Raw genomic sequence first — 16,335 nt, 5'->3', positions numbered from 1 at the left:
ACCCAGGACCCAACCTCCTCTATGGGTCCCAAGAACGAGAGCAACAGGGGGGAACATCCCCCTGGGAAAAGCCCCCTTCTCCGCAGCTGCCCCTGGGGGAAGGGATCCCCCCTCCCTCTGCCCTGAACCTCCTCCGGCTGGGGAACCCCCAAGTGACTCCATCCCGGCTGCACGCCTGGGTGTCCCCTCTGCTGGGCCCAGGGCTCAGGGCAGACCCTGGTTCTGAGCGTCCCATCAGTGCGAAGCCCCGAGGGATCTGGCCGGGTGTGGGGCTGGGAGCGGGGACGTGGAGCCGGGCCCCTCACCTGCTACCACCAGCTGCACGGGGTGGCTGGGCTGCGAGGAGACGAAGGGCTCTGACCGGGGCCTGTAGCTGCAGCCGTAGCTCCCTCCGTGCTGCCGGCCCACGGTGGGGATGCGGAACTCGGCCCCGTCCCCAGTAGGGTCCATGTGTCGCGGCGGGTTCAGGTCTCCAGCCTTGTGCAGGAAGAACCTCACGTCCCGGGGCTGCCCCTGACACTGAATGGTGACGTTTGCCCCTGGGGCGGTGACCCCAGTGGGGCTCAGAGAGATGGAGGGTCGGGGCAAGCTGGGGTCTGTGCACAGGAGACAGGCTGTGAGAACAAGACCCGGGCACCCACCCAGCCCCGGACTCCCAGGCAGGCCCCAGCCACAGGCAGATCCAGGGCCCCGGCAGAGATTCTCTCCCAGATCCCAGAGTCCCCCTGACCCAGAATCCCGGCCCTGCGAGCTGGGCTCCCGGCCCCACAGACACCGAGCCACGGCTCCCTACTGCTTGGGGTCCTCATATGCCCGTTTGTGACCCCTGCCTTGTTTACTGCATCTGGCCTGCCCTGGACACACAGCGACACACGGGCTTGTCTCCGGGGCCCAGCACGACAGGGCCTGAGCCCCACACAGAAAGGGAGTCACCCTGCCAGCTCCCCGGGAGGCAGGGAGGCATCATTATCCCCTTTCTAAACAAGGGGAAACTGAGGCACAGACAGATTCACTTTGTTAGTGAGCTCCCAGGGGCAGGGACCATTTCTTCACTCTGTGTTTATGCAGCGCCTGACACAAAGGGGCCCTGAACATGGCAGGGACCCTACATGCTCCCCCAACACAAGGGATCCAGCGCTATTGAGGCCAGCATTTGCAGAGGTCTCCACTAACTGTGGGCATCTCGGTTTCTGGCGCTTGGCCTGAGGTCCCCCAAGATTGAGGCCCTTTTGAAGGACACTTTTGAAAATCATGACATGCTCCCATCACACAGAGTCTGTGGCCGCGCCAGGAGCTGGGCCAGATCTCCTGGGTCCCAGCCCAGCACTGTGTCCACCAAGCCACCACTTCCCCTGCAGCCCCTGCCTCATTCAGCTCCTGCCGGGACACTGCCTGGGGTGGGGCCTGGAGAACAGAGCGGAGGGGATCATGGGATTAAATAGCGACTCACGGCTCCTACCCACAAGGGGCAGCTTTAAAGTCACCTCCCTGCCCCGAGTCTCCAGGGGCTGCTGCTCCACGGGGGGAGGGATAGCTCAGTGGTTTGAGCATTGGCCTGCTAAACCCAAGGTTATGAGTTCAATCCTTGAGGGGGCCATTTTGGAATCTGGGGCAAAAATTGGGGATTTGGTCCTGCTTTGAGCAGGGGGTTGGACTAGATACCTCCTGAGATCCCTTCCAACCCTGATATTCTATGATTCTATGACGGGCATCCCGTCAGGGCTCAGGGCAGAGCCTGGCTCTGAGTGTCCCATCAGCACCGAGCCCCTGTGAGGGTCTGGCTGGGGCTGGGAATGGGGATGCCGAGCCGGGCCCCTCACCTGTCACCACCAGCTCGACGGGGTCGCTGGGGGACGATGCGGCGGCTGACCCCGATCTGCTGTGATAGGAGCAGCTGTATCTCCCCCGGTCCTCCCGGCTCACGTTCCTGATGGGAAACACAGCCTCCAACCCTTTCGGATCCACAGCTGGGAAATGGCGTCCCTCTTTATTCAGCACGAACCGCATGCCCTGGTGCTGCCCCCGACACCAGACGGCCACGTCTCCCCCCAGGGAGACCCCCCCGCTGGGGCTCAGGGAGATGCTGGGTTTGGGGTAGCTGGGCTCTGCAGGGGGAAGCAGACAGGCCATGAGACAGAGGCCCCGTCCTCACCATGCAGCCTCAGTGGTGGGTCAGACCTGGCAGGCCTGGGGACGGGCTCCTGGATGCCTTTCCACAGTGGCCCAGAGTTTCCTCTGAGCCCTGGGCTAACAGCATGAGACATGGAGCAACCCCAGCCCCTGGGGGCCCAAAGCTCTGCTCCCTAGCAGGAGACAGGCCAGGCCAGTGTCACGGAGTCCCCGGGCCATGCTCTGGAACTGCTCCCCATGAAGCCAGGCAGGACTCTGGGGAAGTCTCCTCTCTGGGAGCAGCCTGTCTGCAGGACACACAGCTCACACAGCTTTCACCTTACTGGGTCTGACCTCGGAGCATTCAGCATCCTCTGCCCCTCCCTGCGCTTCCCACATCGAGTCCGCTCAGGCAGGGATCCTGGGGAAGCCAGAGGGTCCTGCCCCCAAACTTCGCAGTCAGACGTAACTCTCAGGCAGCCAGTAAAACAGAAGGTTTATTAGACGACAGGAACATGGTCTAAAACAGAGCTTGTAGGTGCAGAGAACAGGACCCCTCAGCTGCGTCCATTTTGGGGGGCAGTGAGCCAGAGAACCATATCTGCCTTTCACTCCATGTCCCCAGCTAGCCCCAAACTGAAACTCCCTCCTGCCCCTCCTCCCGCTTTGGGCTTTGTCCCTTTCCTGGGCCAGGAGGGCACCTGATTCCTTTGTTCTCCAGCCCTTTAGCTCTCACCTTGCAGGGGGGAAGGGCCCAGGCCATCAGTTGCCAGGAAACAGGGTGTTGGCCAGTTCTCTGTGTCCAGACCCCTGCACACACCTGCCCTCTAGGGCTCTGCAATGATCACACACCCTTACCCCACCCCCTAGATACTTAAGAACTGCATAGGGGAAACTGAGGCACCCCCACACCATTCAGAGGAACCATTAAGAACAATCCCACTTCATCACATCTCTCCCCCCTTCGAGATCGAACTGAGTGGGGTCACTTTAGCTGGTGACCTGGGGAAGTTTGAAACCACCAACATTCCCATGGATGCCCCAGCACCTCTCCCATTCCTTGGTAGGAGTTACACCAGGCCCTTCCAGTTTCACGCCCTCCTTTAGGTCGGGGGTTGTCGATAGCACTCGCAGGCCGCATGTGGGAAGCTTTATGCGGCCTCTGCCCTTTGGCCACCCCAAAACCCCACGGGGTCAAACTGGGATTGGGTCTTCTCCCCAACAAGCTGGCCAAACACAGCCACTTGGTTAGAGGACTCTTAGCCCTGGTCTACACGAGGACTTTAGGTCGAATTTAGCAGCGTTAAATCGATGTAAACCTGCACCCGTCCACACAATGAAGCCCTCTATTTCGACTTAAAGGGCTCTTAAAATCGATTTCCTTACTCCACCCCTGACAAGTGGATTAGCGCTTAAATCGACGTTGCCGGCTCGAATTTGGGGTACTGTGGACACAATTCGATGGTACTGGCCTCCGGGAGCTATCCCAGAGTGCTCCATTATGACCGCTCTGGACAGCACTCTCAACTCAGATGCACTGGCCAGGTAGACAGGAAAAGAACCGCGAACTTTTGAATCTCATTTCCTGTTTGGCCAGCGTGGCAAGCTGCAGGTGACCATGATGGAGTCCCAGAATTGCAAAGGAGCTCCAGCATGGGCCGAACGGGAGGTACGGGATCTGATCGCTGTTTGGGGAGAGGAATCCGTGCTATCAGAACTCCGTTCCAGTTTTCGAAATGCCAAAACCTTTGTGAAAATCTCCCAGGGCATGAAGGACAGAGGCCATAACAGGGACCCGAAGCAGTGCCGCGTGAAACTGAAGGAGCTGAAACTGAAGGAGCCTACCAGAAAACCAGAGAGGCGAACAGCCGCTCTGGGTCAGAGCCCCAAACATGCCGCTTCTATGATGAGCTGCATGCCATTTTAGGGGGTTCAGCCACCACTACCCCAGCCGTGTTGTTTGACTCCTTCAATGGAGATGGAGGCAATACGGAAGCAGGTTTTGGGGACGAAGAAGATGATGAGGAGGAGGAGGTTGTAGATAGCTCACAGCAAGCAAGCGGAGAAACCGGTTTTCCTGACAGCCAGGAACTGTTTCTCACCCTAGACCTGGAGCCAGTACCCCCTGAACCCACCCAAGGCTGCCTCCTGGACACAGCAGGCGGAGAAGGGACCTCTGGTGAGTGTACCTTTTAAAATACTATACATGGTTTAAAAGCAAGCAAGTGAAAGGATTACTTTGCCCTGGCATTTGCGGTTCTCCTAGATGTAGTCCTAAAGCCTTTGCAAAAGGTTTCTGGGGAGGGCAGCCTTATTGCGTCCTTCATAGTAGGACACTTTACCACTCCAGGCCAGTAACACGTACTCGGGAATCATTGTAGAACAAAGCATTGCAGTGTATGTTTGCTGGCATTCAAACAACATCCGTTCTTTATCTCTCTGTGTTATCCTCAGGAAAGTGAGATATAATTCATGGTCACCTGGTTGAAATAGAGTGCTTTTCTTCAGGGGACACTCAGAGGAGCCCATTCCTGCTGGGCTGTTTGCCTGTGGCTAAACAGAAATGTTCCCCGCTGTTCGCCACAGGGAGGGGGGAATGTTGAGGGGGTAGTCACGCGGTGGGAGGAGGCAAAATGCGACCTTGTAACGAAAGCACATGTGCTATGTATGTAATGTTAACAGCAAGGTTTACCCTGAAAGAGTGTAGCCACTGTTTTATAAAATGTGTCTTTTTAAATACCGCTGTCCCTTTTTTTTTCTCCACCAGCTGCATGTGTTTCAATGATCACAGGATCTTCTCCTTCCCAGAGGCTAGTGAAGCTTAGAAAGAAAAAAAAACGCACTCGCGATGAAATGTTCTCTGAGCTCATGCTGTCCTCCCACACTGACAGAGCACAGACGAATGCGTGGAGGCAAATAATGTCAGAGTGCACGAAAGCACAAAATGACCGGGAGGAGAGGTGGCGGGCTGAAGAGAGTAAGTGGCGGGCTGAAGACAGGGCTGAAGCTCAAATGTGGCGGCAGCGTGATGAGAGGAGGCAGGATTCAATGCTGAGGCTGCTGCAGGACCAAACCAGTATGCTCCAGTGTATGGTTGAGCTGCAGCAAAGGCAGCTGGAGCACAGACTGCCACTGCAGCCCCTCTGTAACCAACCGCCCTCCTCCCCAAGTTCCATAGCCTCCACACCCAGACGCCCAAGAACGCGGTGGGGGGGCCTCCGGCCAACCAGCCACTCCACCACAGAGGATTGCCCAAAAAAAAGAAGGCTGTCATTCAATAAATTTTAAAGTTGTAAACTTTTAAAGTGCTGTGCTTAAAGTGCTGTGTGGCATTTTCCTTCCCTCCTCCACCACCCCCCTGGGCTACCTTGGTAGTCATCCCCCTATTTGTGTGATGAATGAATAAAGAATGCATGAATGTGAAGCAACAATGACTTTATTGCCTCTGCAAGCGGTGATTGAAGGGAGGAGGGGCGGGTGGTTAGCTTACAGGGAAGTAGAGTGAACCAAGGGGCGGGGGGTTTCATCAAGGAGAAACAAACAGAACTTTCACACCGTAGCCTGGCCAGTCATGAAACTGGTTTTCAAAGCTTCTCTGATGCGTACCGCGCCCTCCTGTGCTCTTCTAACCGCCCTGGTGTCTGGCTGCGCGTAACCAGCAGCCAGGCAATTTGCCTCAACCTCCCACCCCGCCATAAACGTCTCCCCCTTACTCTCACAGATATTGTGGAGCACACAGCAAGCAGTAATAACAGTGGGAATATTGGTTTCGCTGAGGTCTAAGCGAGTCAGTAAACTGCGCCAGCGCGCCTTTAAACGTCCAAATGCACATTCTACCACCATTCTGCACTTGCTCAGCCTGTAGTTGAACAGCTCCTGATTACTGTCCAGGCTGCCTGTGTACGGCTTCATGAGCCATGGCATTAAGGGGTAGGCTGGGTCCCCAAGGATACATATAGGCATTTCAACATAGAATCATAGAATATCAGGGTTGGAAGGGACCTCGGGAGGTCATCTAGTCCAACCCCCTGCTCAAAGCAGGACCAATCCCCAACTAAATCATCCCAGCCAGGGCTTTGTCAAGCCTGACCTTAAAAACTTCTAAGGAAGGAGATTCCACCACCTCCCTAGGTAACGCATTCCAGTGTTTCACCACCCTCCTAGTGAAAAAGTTTTTCCTAATATCCAACCTAAACCTCCCCCATTGCAACTTGAGACCATTACTCCTTGTTCTGTCATCTGCTACCACTGAGAACAGTCTAGATCCATCCTCTTTGGAACCCGCTTTCAGGTAGTTGAAAGCAGCTATCAAATCCCCCCTCATTCTTCTCTTCCGCAGACTAAACAATCCCAGTTCCCTCAGCCTCTCCTCATAAGTCATGTGTTCCAGTCCCCTAATAATTTTTGTTGCCCTCCGCTGGACTCCTTCCAATTTTTCCACATCCTTCTTGTAGTGTGGGGCCCAAAACGGGACACAATACTCCATATGAGGCCTCACCAATGTCAAATAGAGGGGAACGATCACATCCCTCGATCTGCTGGCAATGCCCCTACTTATACAGCCCAAAATGCCACTGGCCTTCTTGGCAACAAGGGCACACTGTTGACTCATATCCAGCTTCTCGTCCTCTGTAACCCCTACGTCCTTTTCTGCAGAACTGCTGCCTAGCCATTCGGCCCCTAGTCTGTAGCGGTGCATGGGAGTCTTCCGTCCTAAGTGCAGGACTCTGCACTTGTCCTTGTTGAACCTCATCAGAGTTCTTTTGGCCCAATCCTCCGATTTGTCTAGGTCCCTCAGTATCCTATCCCTACACTCCAGCGTATCTAGCTCTCCTCCCAGTTTAGTGTCATCTGCAAACTTGCTGAGGGTGCAATCCACACCATCCTCCAGATCATTAATGAAGATATTGAACAAAACCGGCCCCAGGACCAACCCTTGGGACACTTCACTTGATACTGGCTGCCAACTAGATATGGAGCCATTGATCACTACCTGTTGAGCCCGACAATCTAGCCAACTTTCTATCCACTTTATAGTCCATTCATCCAACTTTCTATACACTTTATAGTCCATTCATCCAGCCCATACTTCTTTAACTTGCTGGCAAGAATACTGTGGGAGACCGTGTCAAAAGCTTTGCTAAGTCAAGGAACAACATGTCCACTGCTTTCCCCTCATCCACAGAGCCAGTTATCTCGTCATAGAAGGCAATTAGATTAGTCAGGCATGACTTGCCCTTGGTGACCCCAACAGTGATTTTCTGGCCTGGGAATAAAGTCCCTTCCTGCAGCTTTTGAAACAGACCAGAGTTCCTGAAGATGCGAGCATCATGCACCTTTCCCGGCCATCCCACGTTGATGTTGGTGAAACGTCCCTTGTGATCCACCAGAGCTTGCAGCACTATCGAAAAGTACCCCTTGCGGTTTATGTACTCGGCGGCTTGGTGCTCCGGTGCCAAGATAGGGATATGGGTTCCATCTATGGCCCCACCACAGTTAGGGAATCCCATTGCAGCAAAGCCATCCACTATGACCTGCACATTTCCCAGGGTCAGTACCCTTGATATCAGCAGATCTTTGATTGCGTGGGCTACTTGCATCACAGCAGCCCCCACAGTAGATTTGCCCACTCCAAATTGATTCCCAACTGACCGGTAGCTGTCTGGCGTTGCAAGCTTCCACAGGGCTATCGCCACTCGCTTCTCAACTGTGAGGGCTGCTCTCATCTTGGTATTCATGCGCCTCAGGGCAGGGGAAAGCAAGTCACAAAGTTCCATGAAAGTGCCCTTACGCATGCGAAAGTTTCGCAGCCACTGGGAATCGTCCCAGACCTGCAACACTATGCGGTCCCACCAGTCTGTGCTTGTTTCCCGAGCCCAGAATCGGCGTTCCACAGCATGAACCTGCCCCATTAGCACCATGATGCATGCATTGGCAGGGCCCATGCTTTCAGAGAAATCTGTGTCCATGTCCTGATTACTCACGTGACCACGCTGACGTCGCCTCCTCGCCCGGTATCGCTTTGCCAGGTTCTGGTGCTGCATATACTGCTGGATAATGCGTGTGGTGTTTAATGTGCTCCTAATTGCCAAAGTGAGCTGAGCGGCCTCCATGCTTGCCTTGGTATGGCGTCCGCACAGAAAAAAGGCGCGGAACGATTGTCTGCCGTTGCTCTGACAGAGGGAGGGGCGACTGACAACACGGCTTACAGGGTTGGCTTCAGGGAGCTAAAATCAACAAAGGGGGTGTCTGTACATCAAGGAGTATTTCAGGCAGGACTTCACGGAGGGTTCCAATAAGAAAGGTGCACCTAAGTTATCGTTCTTATTGGAACAAGGAGGTTAGCCTGGCCTCTGATTGATACATGGCTAGATTTACCTCACTGCACCTTCTCTGTGAGTGACTGCAGTGTGACCTAGAGGAATGAGTCCCCTAGACAGGGGAGGAGGCAAATGAGTACAAAACAAATCTGGTCTATTTCTTGTTCTGACCCACTCCATCTATCTTTTACATCTTTGGCTGGCAGCAGACGGTGCAGAAGAACTGCATGTCATCCACATCTCATGGCTGCTCGGCAGAAGATGGTACAGTACGACTGCTAGCGGTCCGTATCGCCTGCCTGCTCACCATAAGACGGTTCAATAGGACTGACTGCAGGACTAAAGAGAATGACCTGGTCAAGTCACTCCAAATTTAGTCCCTGCGCCCATGTCTGCCCAGGCGCTCCCAGCCGACGTGGCCAGGAGCACCTCAGACATGACGATAACGGCTACCAGTCGTACTGTACCGTCTGCTGCCACAAGGCAAGGGGTTGCTGCTACTGTGTAGCAATGCCGTACCACATCTGCCAGCACCCAGGAGACATAGGGTGACGGTTACCTGAGCGGGCTCCATGCTTGCCGTGGTATGGCGTCTGCACAGGTAACTCAGGAAAAAAGGCGCGAAATGATTGTCTGCCCTTGCTTTCACGGAGGGAGGGAGGGAACGGGGGCTTGACGATATGTACCCAGAACCACCCGCGACAATGTTTTAGCCCCATCAGGCATTGGGATCTCAACCCAGAATTCCAATGGGCAGCGGAGCCTGCGGGAACTGTGGGATAGCTACCCACAGTGCAACGCTCCGGAAGTCGACTCTAGCCTCGGTACTGTGGAAGCGCTCCGCCGAGTTAATGCACTTAATGCACTTAGAGCATTTTCTGTGGGGACACACACACTCGAATATATAAAACCGATTTCTAAAAAACCGACTTCAATAAATTCGACCTTATTCCGTAGTGTAGACATACCCTTAAACTTTCTTAACAGCTTTCACTCCATCTCAGACCTTCTCAGAGCTATCCACACTAGATCCTTCAACAGGAAAGTCAGTGGATCCATTCACAACAGAAAATTGATGGCCTTTAGGAACTGAAACTTTCTTGATTAAATCACTTTCACACCCTTCAGTTGCAGTAAACTGCTTGCAAAGACTCCATGAGGATTCCTTTCCCGAGGGGCTTTTCTATGCAACAATTCACCCTGTTGGGGACACTGGGGCATGGCCACTAGGTAACTCGAGGGGATGGAAGACCACAAGTGTCGATGAAGCCCCCTCGCACTAGGCCCCGGTGTCCTTGCCCCCCCCCCCCCCCCTCCTGCCTGGAGGCACTCGCAGCAGCTCTGCGTGCTAGGCCCAAGTGTCCTTGGCCCCCCCTCCTGGAGGCACTCACAGCAGTTATGCTGAGAATCTGCAACAGTATGTTGCAGAGTCAGACTGCCTGAAACTAAGCAAGGCCAAACAGGGCAGATATGGAAGAACAATGCTGAATAAAGCAGCTTTATGTATAGTTTAACAAATGATACAGAAAATCAGGGAACTAGCTGGGAACTGAATTGGCTGGCTATATGGATACTTGGGGCAGCTTGCTATTGGATAAGTATGCTGGGAAAAAGGATGTATAAAAGCCTGTGTAACTTCCTGCTCTGTTGTGCAGGATTTGAGATTTTATTCTCCCTGTACCTTTTTGCAGCTGCAAATAAACTTTTCTGCTTCTCCACCCCGTTGTGATTATTGGGTGTAGCACACCGGATAACGAACCACTCAAGCTGTTGTTCAGCCTCTCGGCACTGGGTGCCGGCAACAGCTTTTGGCGTCCCTGGGTGGGCTCGAGGCTGCAATTTAGCCTTGCCCGGACCCCTCCTGGAGGTCGAGGATTGCGGCGAGAACCGACGCCCAGCGCGCACCGGTGAGTTCATCGGGGGCCTCGGAGGAGACGCAATTTGATCGACCCCAGAGGGCACAACGGTGCAACGCACTCATATAGTGGAGAAGCTGTTGTGGACGGCGGTGAAGAACCGGTCCCTTAGACGTGGGGGAGGAGCAGCTGCAGGACGGCGGTGAAGAACCGGTCCCTTGGATAAGGTAGGAACCTTTTAAAATCCGGATTGTATGCTCTGTTGGAACCTGGGGACGCCCAGAGTTACCCTGTAGGTATGGGACAGGGACAGAGCTCAGAGGTTAGGGCACGGTGTACGCCCCTAGAGTGCATTCTAGCAAACTGGAAGGTATTTGGTGCGGATCCGATGACTAAGAGCCAATTAAAACGATTCTGTACAGTTGACTGGCCTCAATATCAACTAGAGGACCAGGAGTGGTGGCCACCAGGAGGGTCAATTAATTACAACACGATCCTCCAATTAGTTTTGTTTTGTCAGTGAATGGGTAAATGGAATGAACATATGTATGCGCATTTGTTTCTGACTTTATGTACTTGACCAGATATTTTACAGCACTGTAATCTGACTCCGACTGGTTCGGTAGCAGCTAATGTTAGTCCCCAGACCCCAACCCCCACTGTAATGGCAGAGCCGGTGTCCCCTTCGGCCCCCACACTCCCACCTTATAAGGGTAGGATGCCTCGGGTTACAGAGAGTGCCCCCTCGGTGGTACTCTATCCTTTGCTTACCGAGACGGTTGTGGCCTGCCCAGGGGCAGATGGACGTCAGGCTACCACTATGCACGTTTAAACCCATGTGCCATTCAATCCAATAGACTTAGCAGCTTTTAAAACACAGGCTGGGGAATTCTCAACAAACCCAAGCAGGTTTATTTCAGTCTTTAAGGGGTGCCTCAGTAGTCACAAGCCGATTGAGACGACTGTAATATCCTCCTGAGAACCCTGTTGTCTGAGGTGGAGAGGGATCAGGTTACAGCTAAGGCAAGGGGAGCGTCAGCGTTCAAGCGAAAGGAATCTATCTGTCAAGTTCCTCTCCAAATAATTGTGAGCGGCTCAGGGCATTTCTGGGTATGGCAGGCTTTTGCAGGATATGGATCCCAGAGTTTGGACTGTGGGCTAAACCCCTGTACGACTGTGTAAAAGGAGCAGATCATGACCCCTTCTATTGGACCCCAGAGGCTGACAGGGCATTTAAAATCCTGAAAAGAAAATTGATGGAAGCCCCAGCTCTGGACCTCCCGGATCTCTCTAAGCCGTTTCAGTTGTATGTACATGAACGAAGGGGGGTGGTCCTAGGCGTGCTCACACAGCTGTTAGGAGCATGGAGACGTCCTGTGGACTCCCCCTGTGAATGGAATCTGACAACGGGACACACTTCACGTCAAAAATCATTCAAAGCATCTCACATGCCTTACAGATCCCCTGGAAACTCCATACGCCCTGGAGACCGCAAGCCAGTGGGGTCGTGGAGCGGACCAATCAGACCCTTAAACGGCATCTCTCAAAAGTGTGCCAAGAAGCCTCAATGCGATGGCCTGATGCTTTGTCCCTCGTCCTACTCCGTATCCGCGTTCTCCCAAAGGGTAGATTAGGGCTCAGTCCCTTTGAAATTATGTTTGGAAGGGCATGGCCTATGAATGGCACCCGGTTCTGTCAGGGGAATGGGAGTTGGGTAATGTTTTTTTGTCACAGTATATGTGTTCCCTGTCTGCTGTTCTCTTGTCTCTTCACAGGTATACCAAGAATTCCCAGCCTCTCCCCTTGGATTCTCCTGTTCACTCCTTACAGCCCAGTGACTCTGTGCTTGTTCGCACCTGGAAAGACGAGCCTCTCCAGGAAAAGTGGAAAGGACCCTATACCGTCCTGCTGATCTCCCATACAGCGGCAAAGATCGAGGGACACAAGAACTGGATCCATCACTCTCGTCTGAAGGCAGTACCCGCCCCCTCGTCAGCAGAACAGTGGACCATCCAACCTGCTGACTCCTCATCTAGTGACGATCTCGGGCTAAAGCTACTGTTTAAAAGACACAAATAGCGGGCACCTTAATGCTAAAATGGGCCCACCCAGGTACTGGAGACCCTGGGTTGGGAAGACTCTGGTAATAATTAATTGGGTAAAATTGTTATTCTCTGTATTGGTATTTCCAAACTGTGCATATCGGGAGCATAACTCCTTTGTTTTGCTTGTGCACCATGTTGCTACTTTAACAAACCAGACTGATTGCTGGGTGTGTGCTTCAACTCCACTATCCCCCAAAACGGGAATGCCACTTGACATGCTGCCCTTGACCCTAGCAGAATTAGCCACCACCAAAGAGCAGAAAAGAACGGACTCACCGTTCTGGAACAAGACCTCTTTACAGCAAGCCACCTATCAGGACCAGGAGTATTCAGTTGCAGTACTCACTGAGGGAGTGTTATGTTTTACCCGAAACCAATCTTATCCCTATGGGCATCCTGTGGGAAAGAGCTCCTGTGTTATTACACAGTGGGCTAATGGGTATTGGATAAAGACCAACAGGGGAGGCCAACAGTGTGGGTGTAATGGTTCCTCCCCTTTTAGGGAAACACTTACAAATAATCTTACCACAAAAAAGGGGTTTGGAAATGTAACTTGCTGTCAAGTTAACATCTCCAATCTAGCAAGCCCAAGTGAGAAAACTCAGAGCCAAGGCTGTTGAGTGTTCTCAAAGGGGGGAGTTGTTGGGGACACTGGGGCATGGCCACTAGGTAACTCGAGGGGATGGAAGACCACAAGTGTCGATGAAGCCCCCTCGCACTAGGCCCCGGTGTCCTTGCCCCCCCCCCTCCTGCCTGGAGGCACTCGCAGCAGCTCTGCGTGCTAGGCCCAAGTGTCCTTGGCCCCCCCGCCTGGAGGCACACACAGCAGTTATGCTGAGAATCTGCAACAGTATGTTGCAGAGTCAGACTGCCTGAAACTAAGCAAGGCCAAACAGGGCAGATATGGAAGAACAATGCTGAATAAAGCAGCTTTATGTATAGTTTAACAAATGATACAGAAAATCAGGGAACTAGCTGGGAACTGAATTGGCTGGCTATATGAATACTTGGGGCAGCTTGCTATTGGATAAGTATGCTGGGAAAAAGAATGTATAAAAGCCTGTGTAACTTCCTGCTCTGTTGTGCAGGATTTGAGATTTTATTCTCCCTGTACCTTTTTGAAGCTTCAAATAAACTTTTCTGCTTCTCCACCCCGTTGTGATTATTGGGTGTAGCACACCGGGTAACGAACCACTCAAGCTGTTGTTCAGCCTCTCGGCACTGGGTGCCGGCAACAACCCCTCACAGAAATTCTGCTCTTACCCTCTTCACCTAGGGCTTGCTCTAGAGCAACACTTTCCTGAGTAACAACAGACTCTTTCTGGGTCTCCCTTACATCCAGAATTACCTCTGGCCCATCCGGCAGATTCCTACACAATCCCCTTTCAGGCAAACTTACAGACTTCCTAGATAACAGGTCAGAAGCATTCTCCTTCCCTTTGCCACACACAAGTTCAGGAATCTTTTCCTTCTTGCTACAGGTTTCCGCACCCTCAGTAGGTAACACAATCACATCACCTTCATGCTCTCCTTGTGCCCCGGCTAGGATCTCACCCTGATTAGACAGAGTTGCTCCACCCTTTCCCAACAACACACTAGCAACAGGCAAAATACAAGCACCAGAATTGTCTGGTCTCTGGGATTTTGCATAGACACTAACTGGATGTGACCTAGTTACAGGGCCATTCTCCCGAGCAGACACAAACTTAGGACCATTCCCTTCCTGGGCTTTAGCTGAATCCAGAACCAACTCTGAGACAACTGCACTATCCTCAACCATCACAGGCTGAAAGGCCCCTTCTGTCTGCTCCACAAACAAAGAGCCCGAGTCACATTCTCCTTTCCCAGACACACAGCTGGGGATCTCATTCCCCTTGTCCCAGCACACAAGGCTGGTCACAGACAACTGCTTGGAGATCAGGGTAGCTCCCTCCATAGGCAAGTCAATACCCCTGACAGACACAGGCATGTTTCCTTCACTGTCACAATTCTCCACCCAGGTAATAGGTAAGGTCCAGGGACACTCATATTCCACTCTCCTCGCCTTCCCACCCTGCTGACTAGACACAGGCATCAGCTCACAAGGCTGCCTAGGCTCATCCAGACTTTCTTTACCAAGCACCTTGCCGCTCCCCACAGATCCCCTGCCCAGCCTGTGTCTCCCCCCACTCAGCCGGGGTCTCAGCTCCCACTGTGCTCAGCACTGCCCTTGCTGTCCCAGTGGGGGCAGGCAGTGAGCTCGCTGCTTTCCTCACTGCATCAGAGCCAGCCTAATGCCCCCGCCACCCCCCCGCCCCCGCTTCAGCATGCAAGAGGGGTGGGGAGCATCTCTCTGTCCCAGGCAGCCCCAGGGGTCTGGTGTGATGATGTAGGTGGAGTGTTGACCTGGGAGTGTGCCCGGGGGATGGGAGACCTGAGAGCCTGTAACCGAGCCAGGAGGGGGAGGGGGAGGTAACACCTCTGCCCAGGAATGTGGACAGAGGCTGCAGCAGGGAGCCTGCTGGGGGGGTTTAGTTTCAGTTTGGTGCTGGGTGGAGGAACGCAGGGAACCCCAGGGCTGGGGTCTAAGCTCCCTGCTCCCCCAGAAGGACTTGACTGAGGGGTCCTGGGTGTCCCCGCAAGCTCTGTTTTGGACTGTGTTCCTGTTGTCCAATAAACCTTCTGTTTTACTGGCTGGCTGAGAGTCTCAGTGAATCCCAGGAAGAGGGGTGCAGGGCCTGGACTCCCCCACACTCCGTGACAACTGGTGGCAGAGGTGCGATGTACTGTACCCCGTGAACGGCGCTTCCTACAGTAAGTGACTGGGGAGCAGTAAAACGAAGGGGGATTGACGGGGACCAGGCATGCTGAAGATTCAGAGAGAGACAGTTTCAGGGGGCGGTTAACCCCTGGGGGTGTGTGACCAGAGAAGGACTTTTGCAGTAACAGGGTCCCCTGGGGGATCGCAGCGAGCGGTCCCAGGGGCGGAGGAGTCTGCAGCTCGACCCTGGTAAAGAGGTGGTGACCTCAAGAAGGACTGGCACACTAGGGGTTTTTCCTGGAAACCGTAGAAAGCTGCCCAGGCCTGCGAGTGGCCAGCAGGGAGATGTACGCTAAACACCTTAAGAGCGACCTGGTGGAGCTGTGTGGTGGAGCTGTGCATCCCTGGAGCGGAGGCGGCTGGAATGGGAGAGGGAGATGAAAATGAGGGAGCTGGAGGATCATGAAAAACAATGTCAACATGAGCAGGAGGAGAAGGAGTGGGAACTTCAGGAGAAGGAGCGGGAGCGTCAGGAGAAGGAGCGGGAGCGTCAGGAGAAGGGGAGGCAACGTAGGCATGAGCAGGAGGAGAAGGAGAAACAAAGACAGCATGAACTGGAGCTGGCCAGGCTGAGGAGCAGTGGGGCCCCGGCTGCGGTGAGTGCGGGGGGACCCAAGACTGCAAGGAACTTTGATAAGTGCTTCCTGGCCCAGCGGAAGGAGGGGGAGGACATAGATAGCTTCCTGACGGCCTTTAAGAATGCCTGTGAGCTGCACAGGGTTGACCCTGCAGACAGGCTCCAGTTCCTCACCCCCTTACTGGACCCCAAAGCCGTGGAGGTGTACAGCCGGATGACAGGGCCGGAGGCAGGGGACTATGAACTGTTCAAACAGGCCCTGCTCCGTGAGTTTGGGCTGACCCCCGAGATGTACCGGAGAAGGTTCCGGAGTCAGCGTAAAACGCCTGAGGTCACCTACCTACAACTGGTCAACCGGATGCAGGGATATGCCCGCAAGTGGACAGCTGGGGCCCAAGCTAGAGAGGACCTGCTTGGCCTAATTGTACTGGAGCAACTGTATGAACAGTGCCCGTCCGACCTGAGGCTGTGGTTGGTGGACAAAAAGCTCGAGAACCCCCAGCACGCAGGGCAGCTGGCCGACGAGTTTGTGAACAGTCGGTCAGGGGGTAGCCGGGAGGAGTCCCAA

General features: G+C 53.8%; 1 protein-coding gene across 1 annotated transcript in view; it reads right to left on the bottom strand.

Annotated features, from left to right (window-relative positions):
* The window catches only part of LOC140901866 (leukocyte immunoglobulin-like receptor subfamily A member 2), a 67,703-nt gene that overhangs the window by 36,254 nt on the left and 15,114 nt on the right, over positions 1 to 16,335 (bottom strand). Inside the window, exons 3-4 of the mRNA XM_073321292.1 lie at positions 1,821 to 2,105; positions 306 to 596 (exon numbers count right to left, since the gene is read on the bottom strand). Coding sequence (XP_073177393.1) covers positions 306 to 596; positions 1,821 to 2,105 — 576 coding nt within the window. The remainder of the gene's footprint in view (positions 1 to 305; positions 597 to 1,820; positions 2,106 to 16,335) is intronic.

The sequence above is a fragment of the Lepidochelys kempii genome, chromosome 23, assembly GCF_965140265.1.
Source record: "Lepidochelys kempii isolate rLepKem1 chromosome 23, rLepKem1.hap2, whole genome shotgun sequence".
Taxonomy (NCBI): Eukaryota; Metazoa; Chordata; order Testudines; family Cheloniidae; genus Lepidochelys; species Lepidochelys kempii.
Note: the sequence above shows the minus strand (reverse complement) of the source record. Positions and strands in the feature narration are given on the sequence as shown.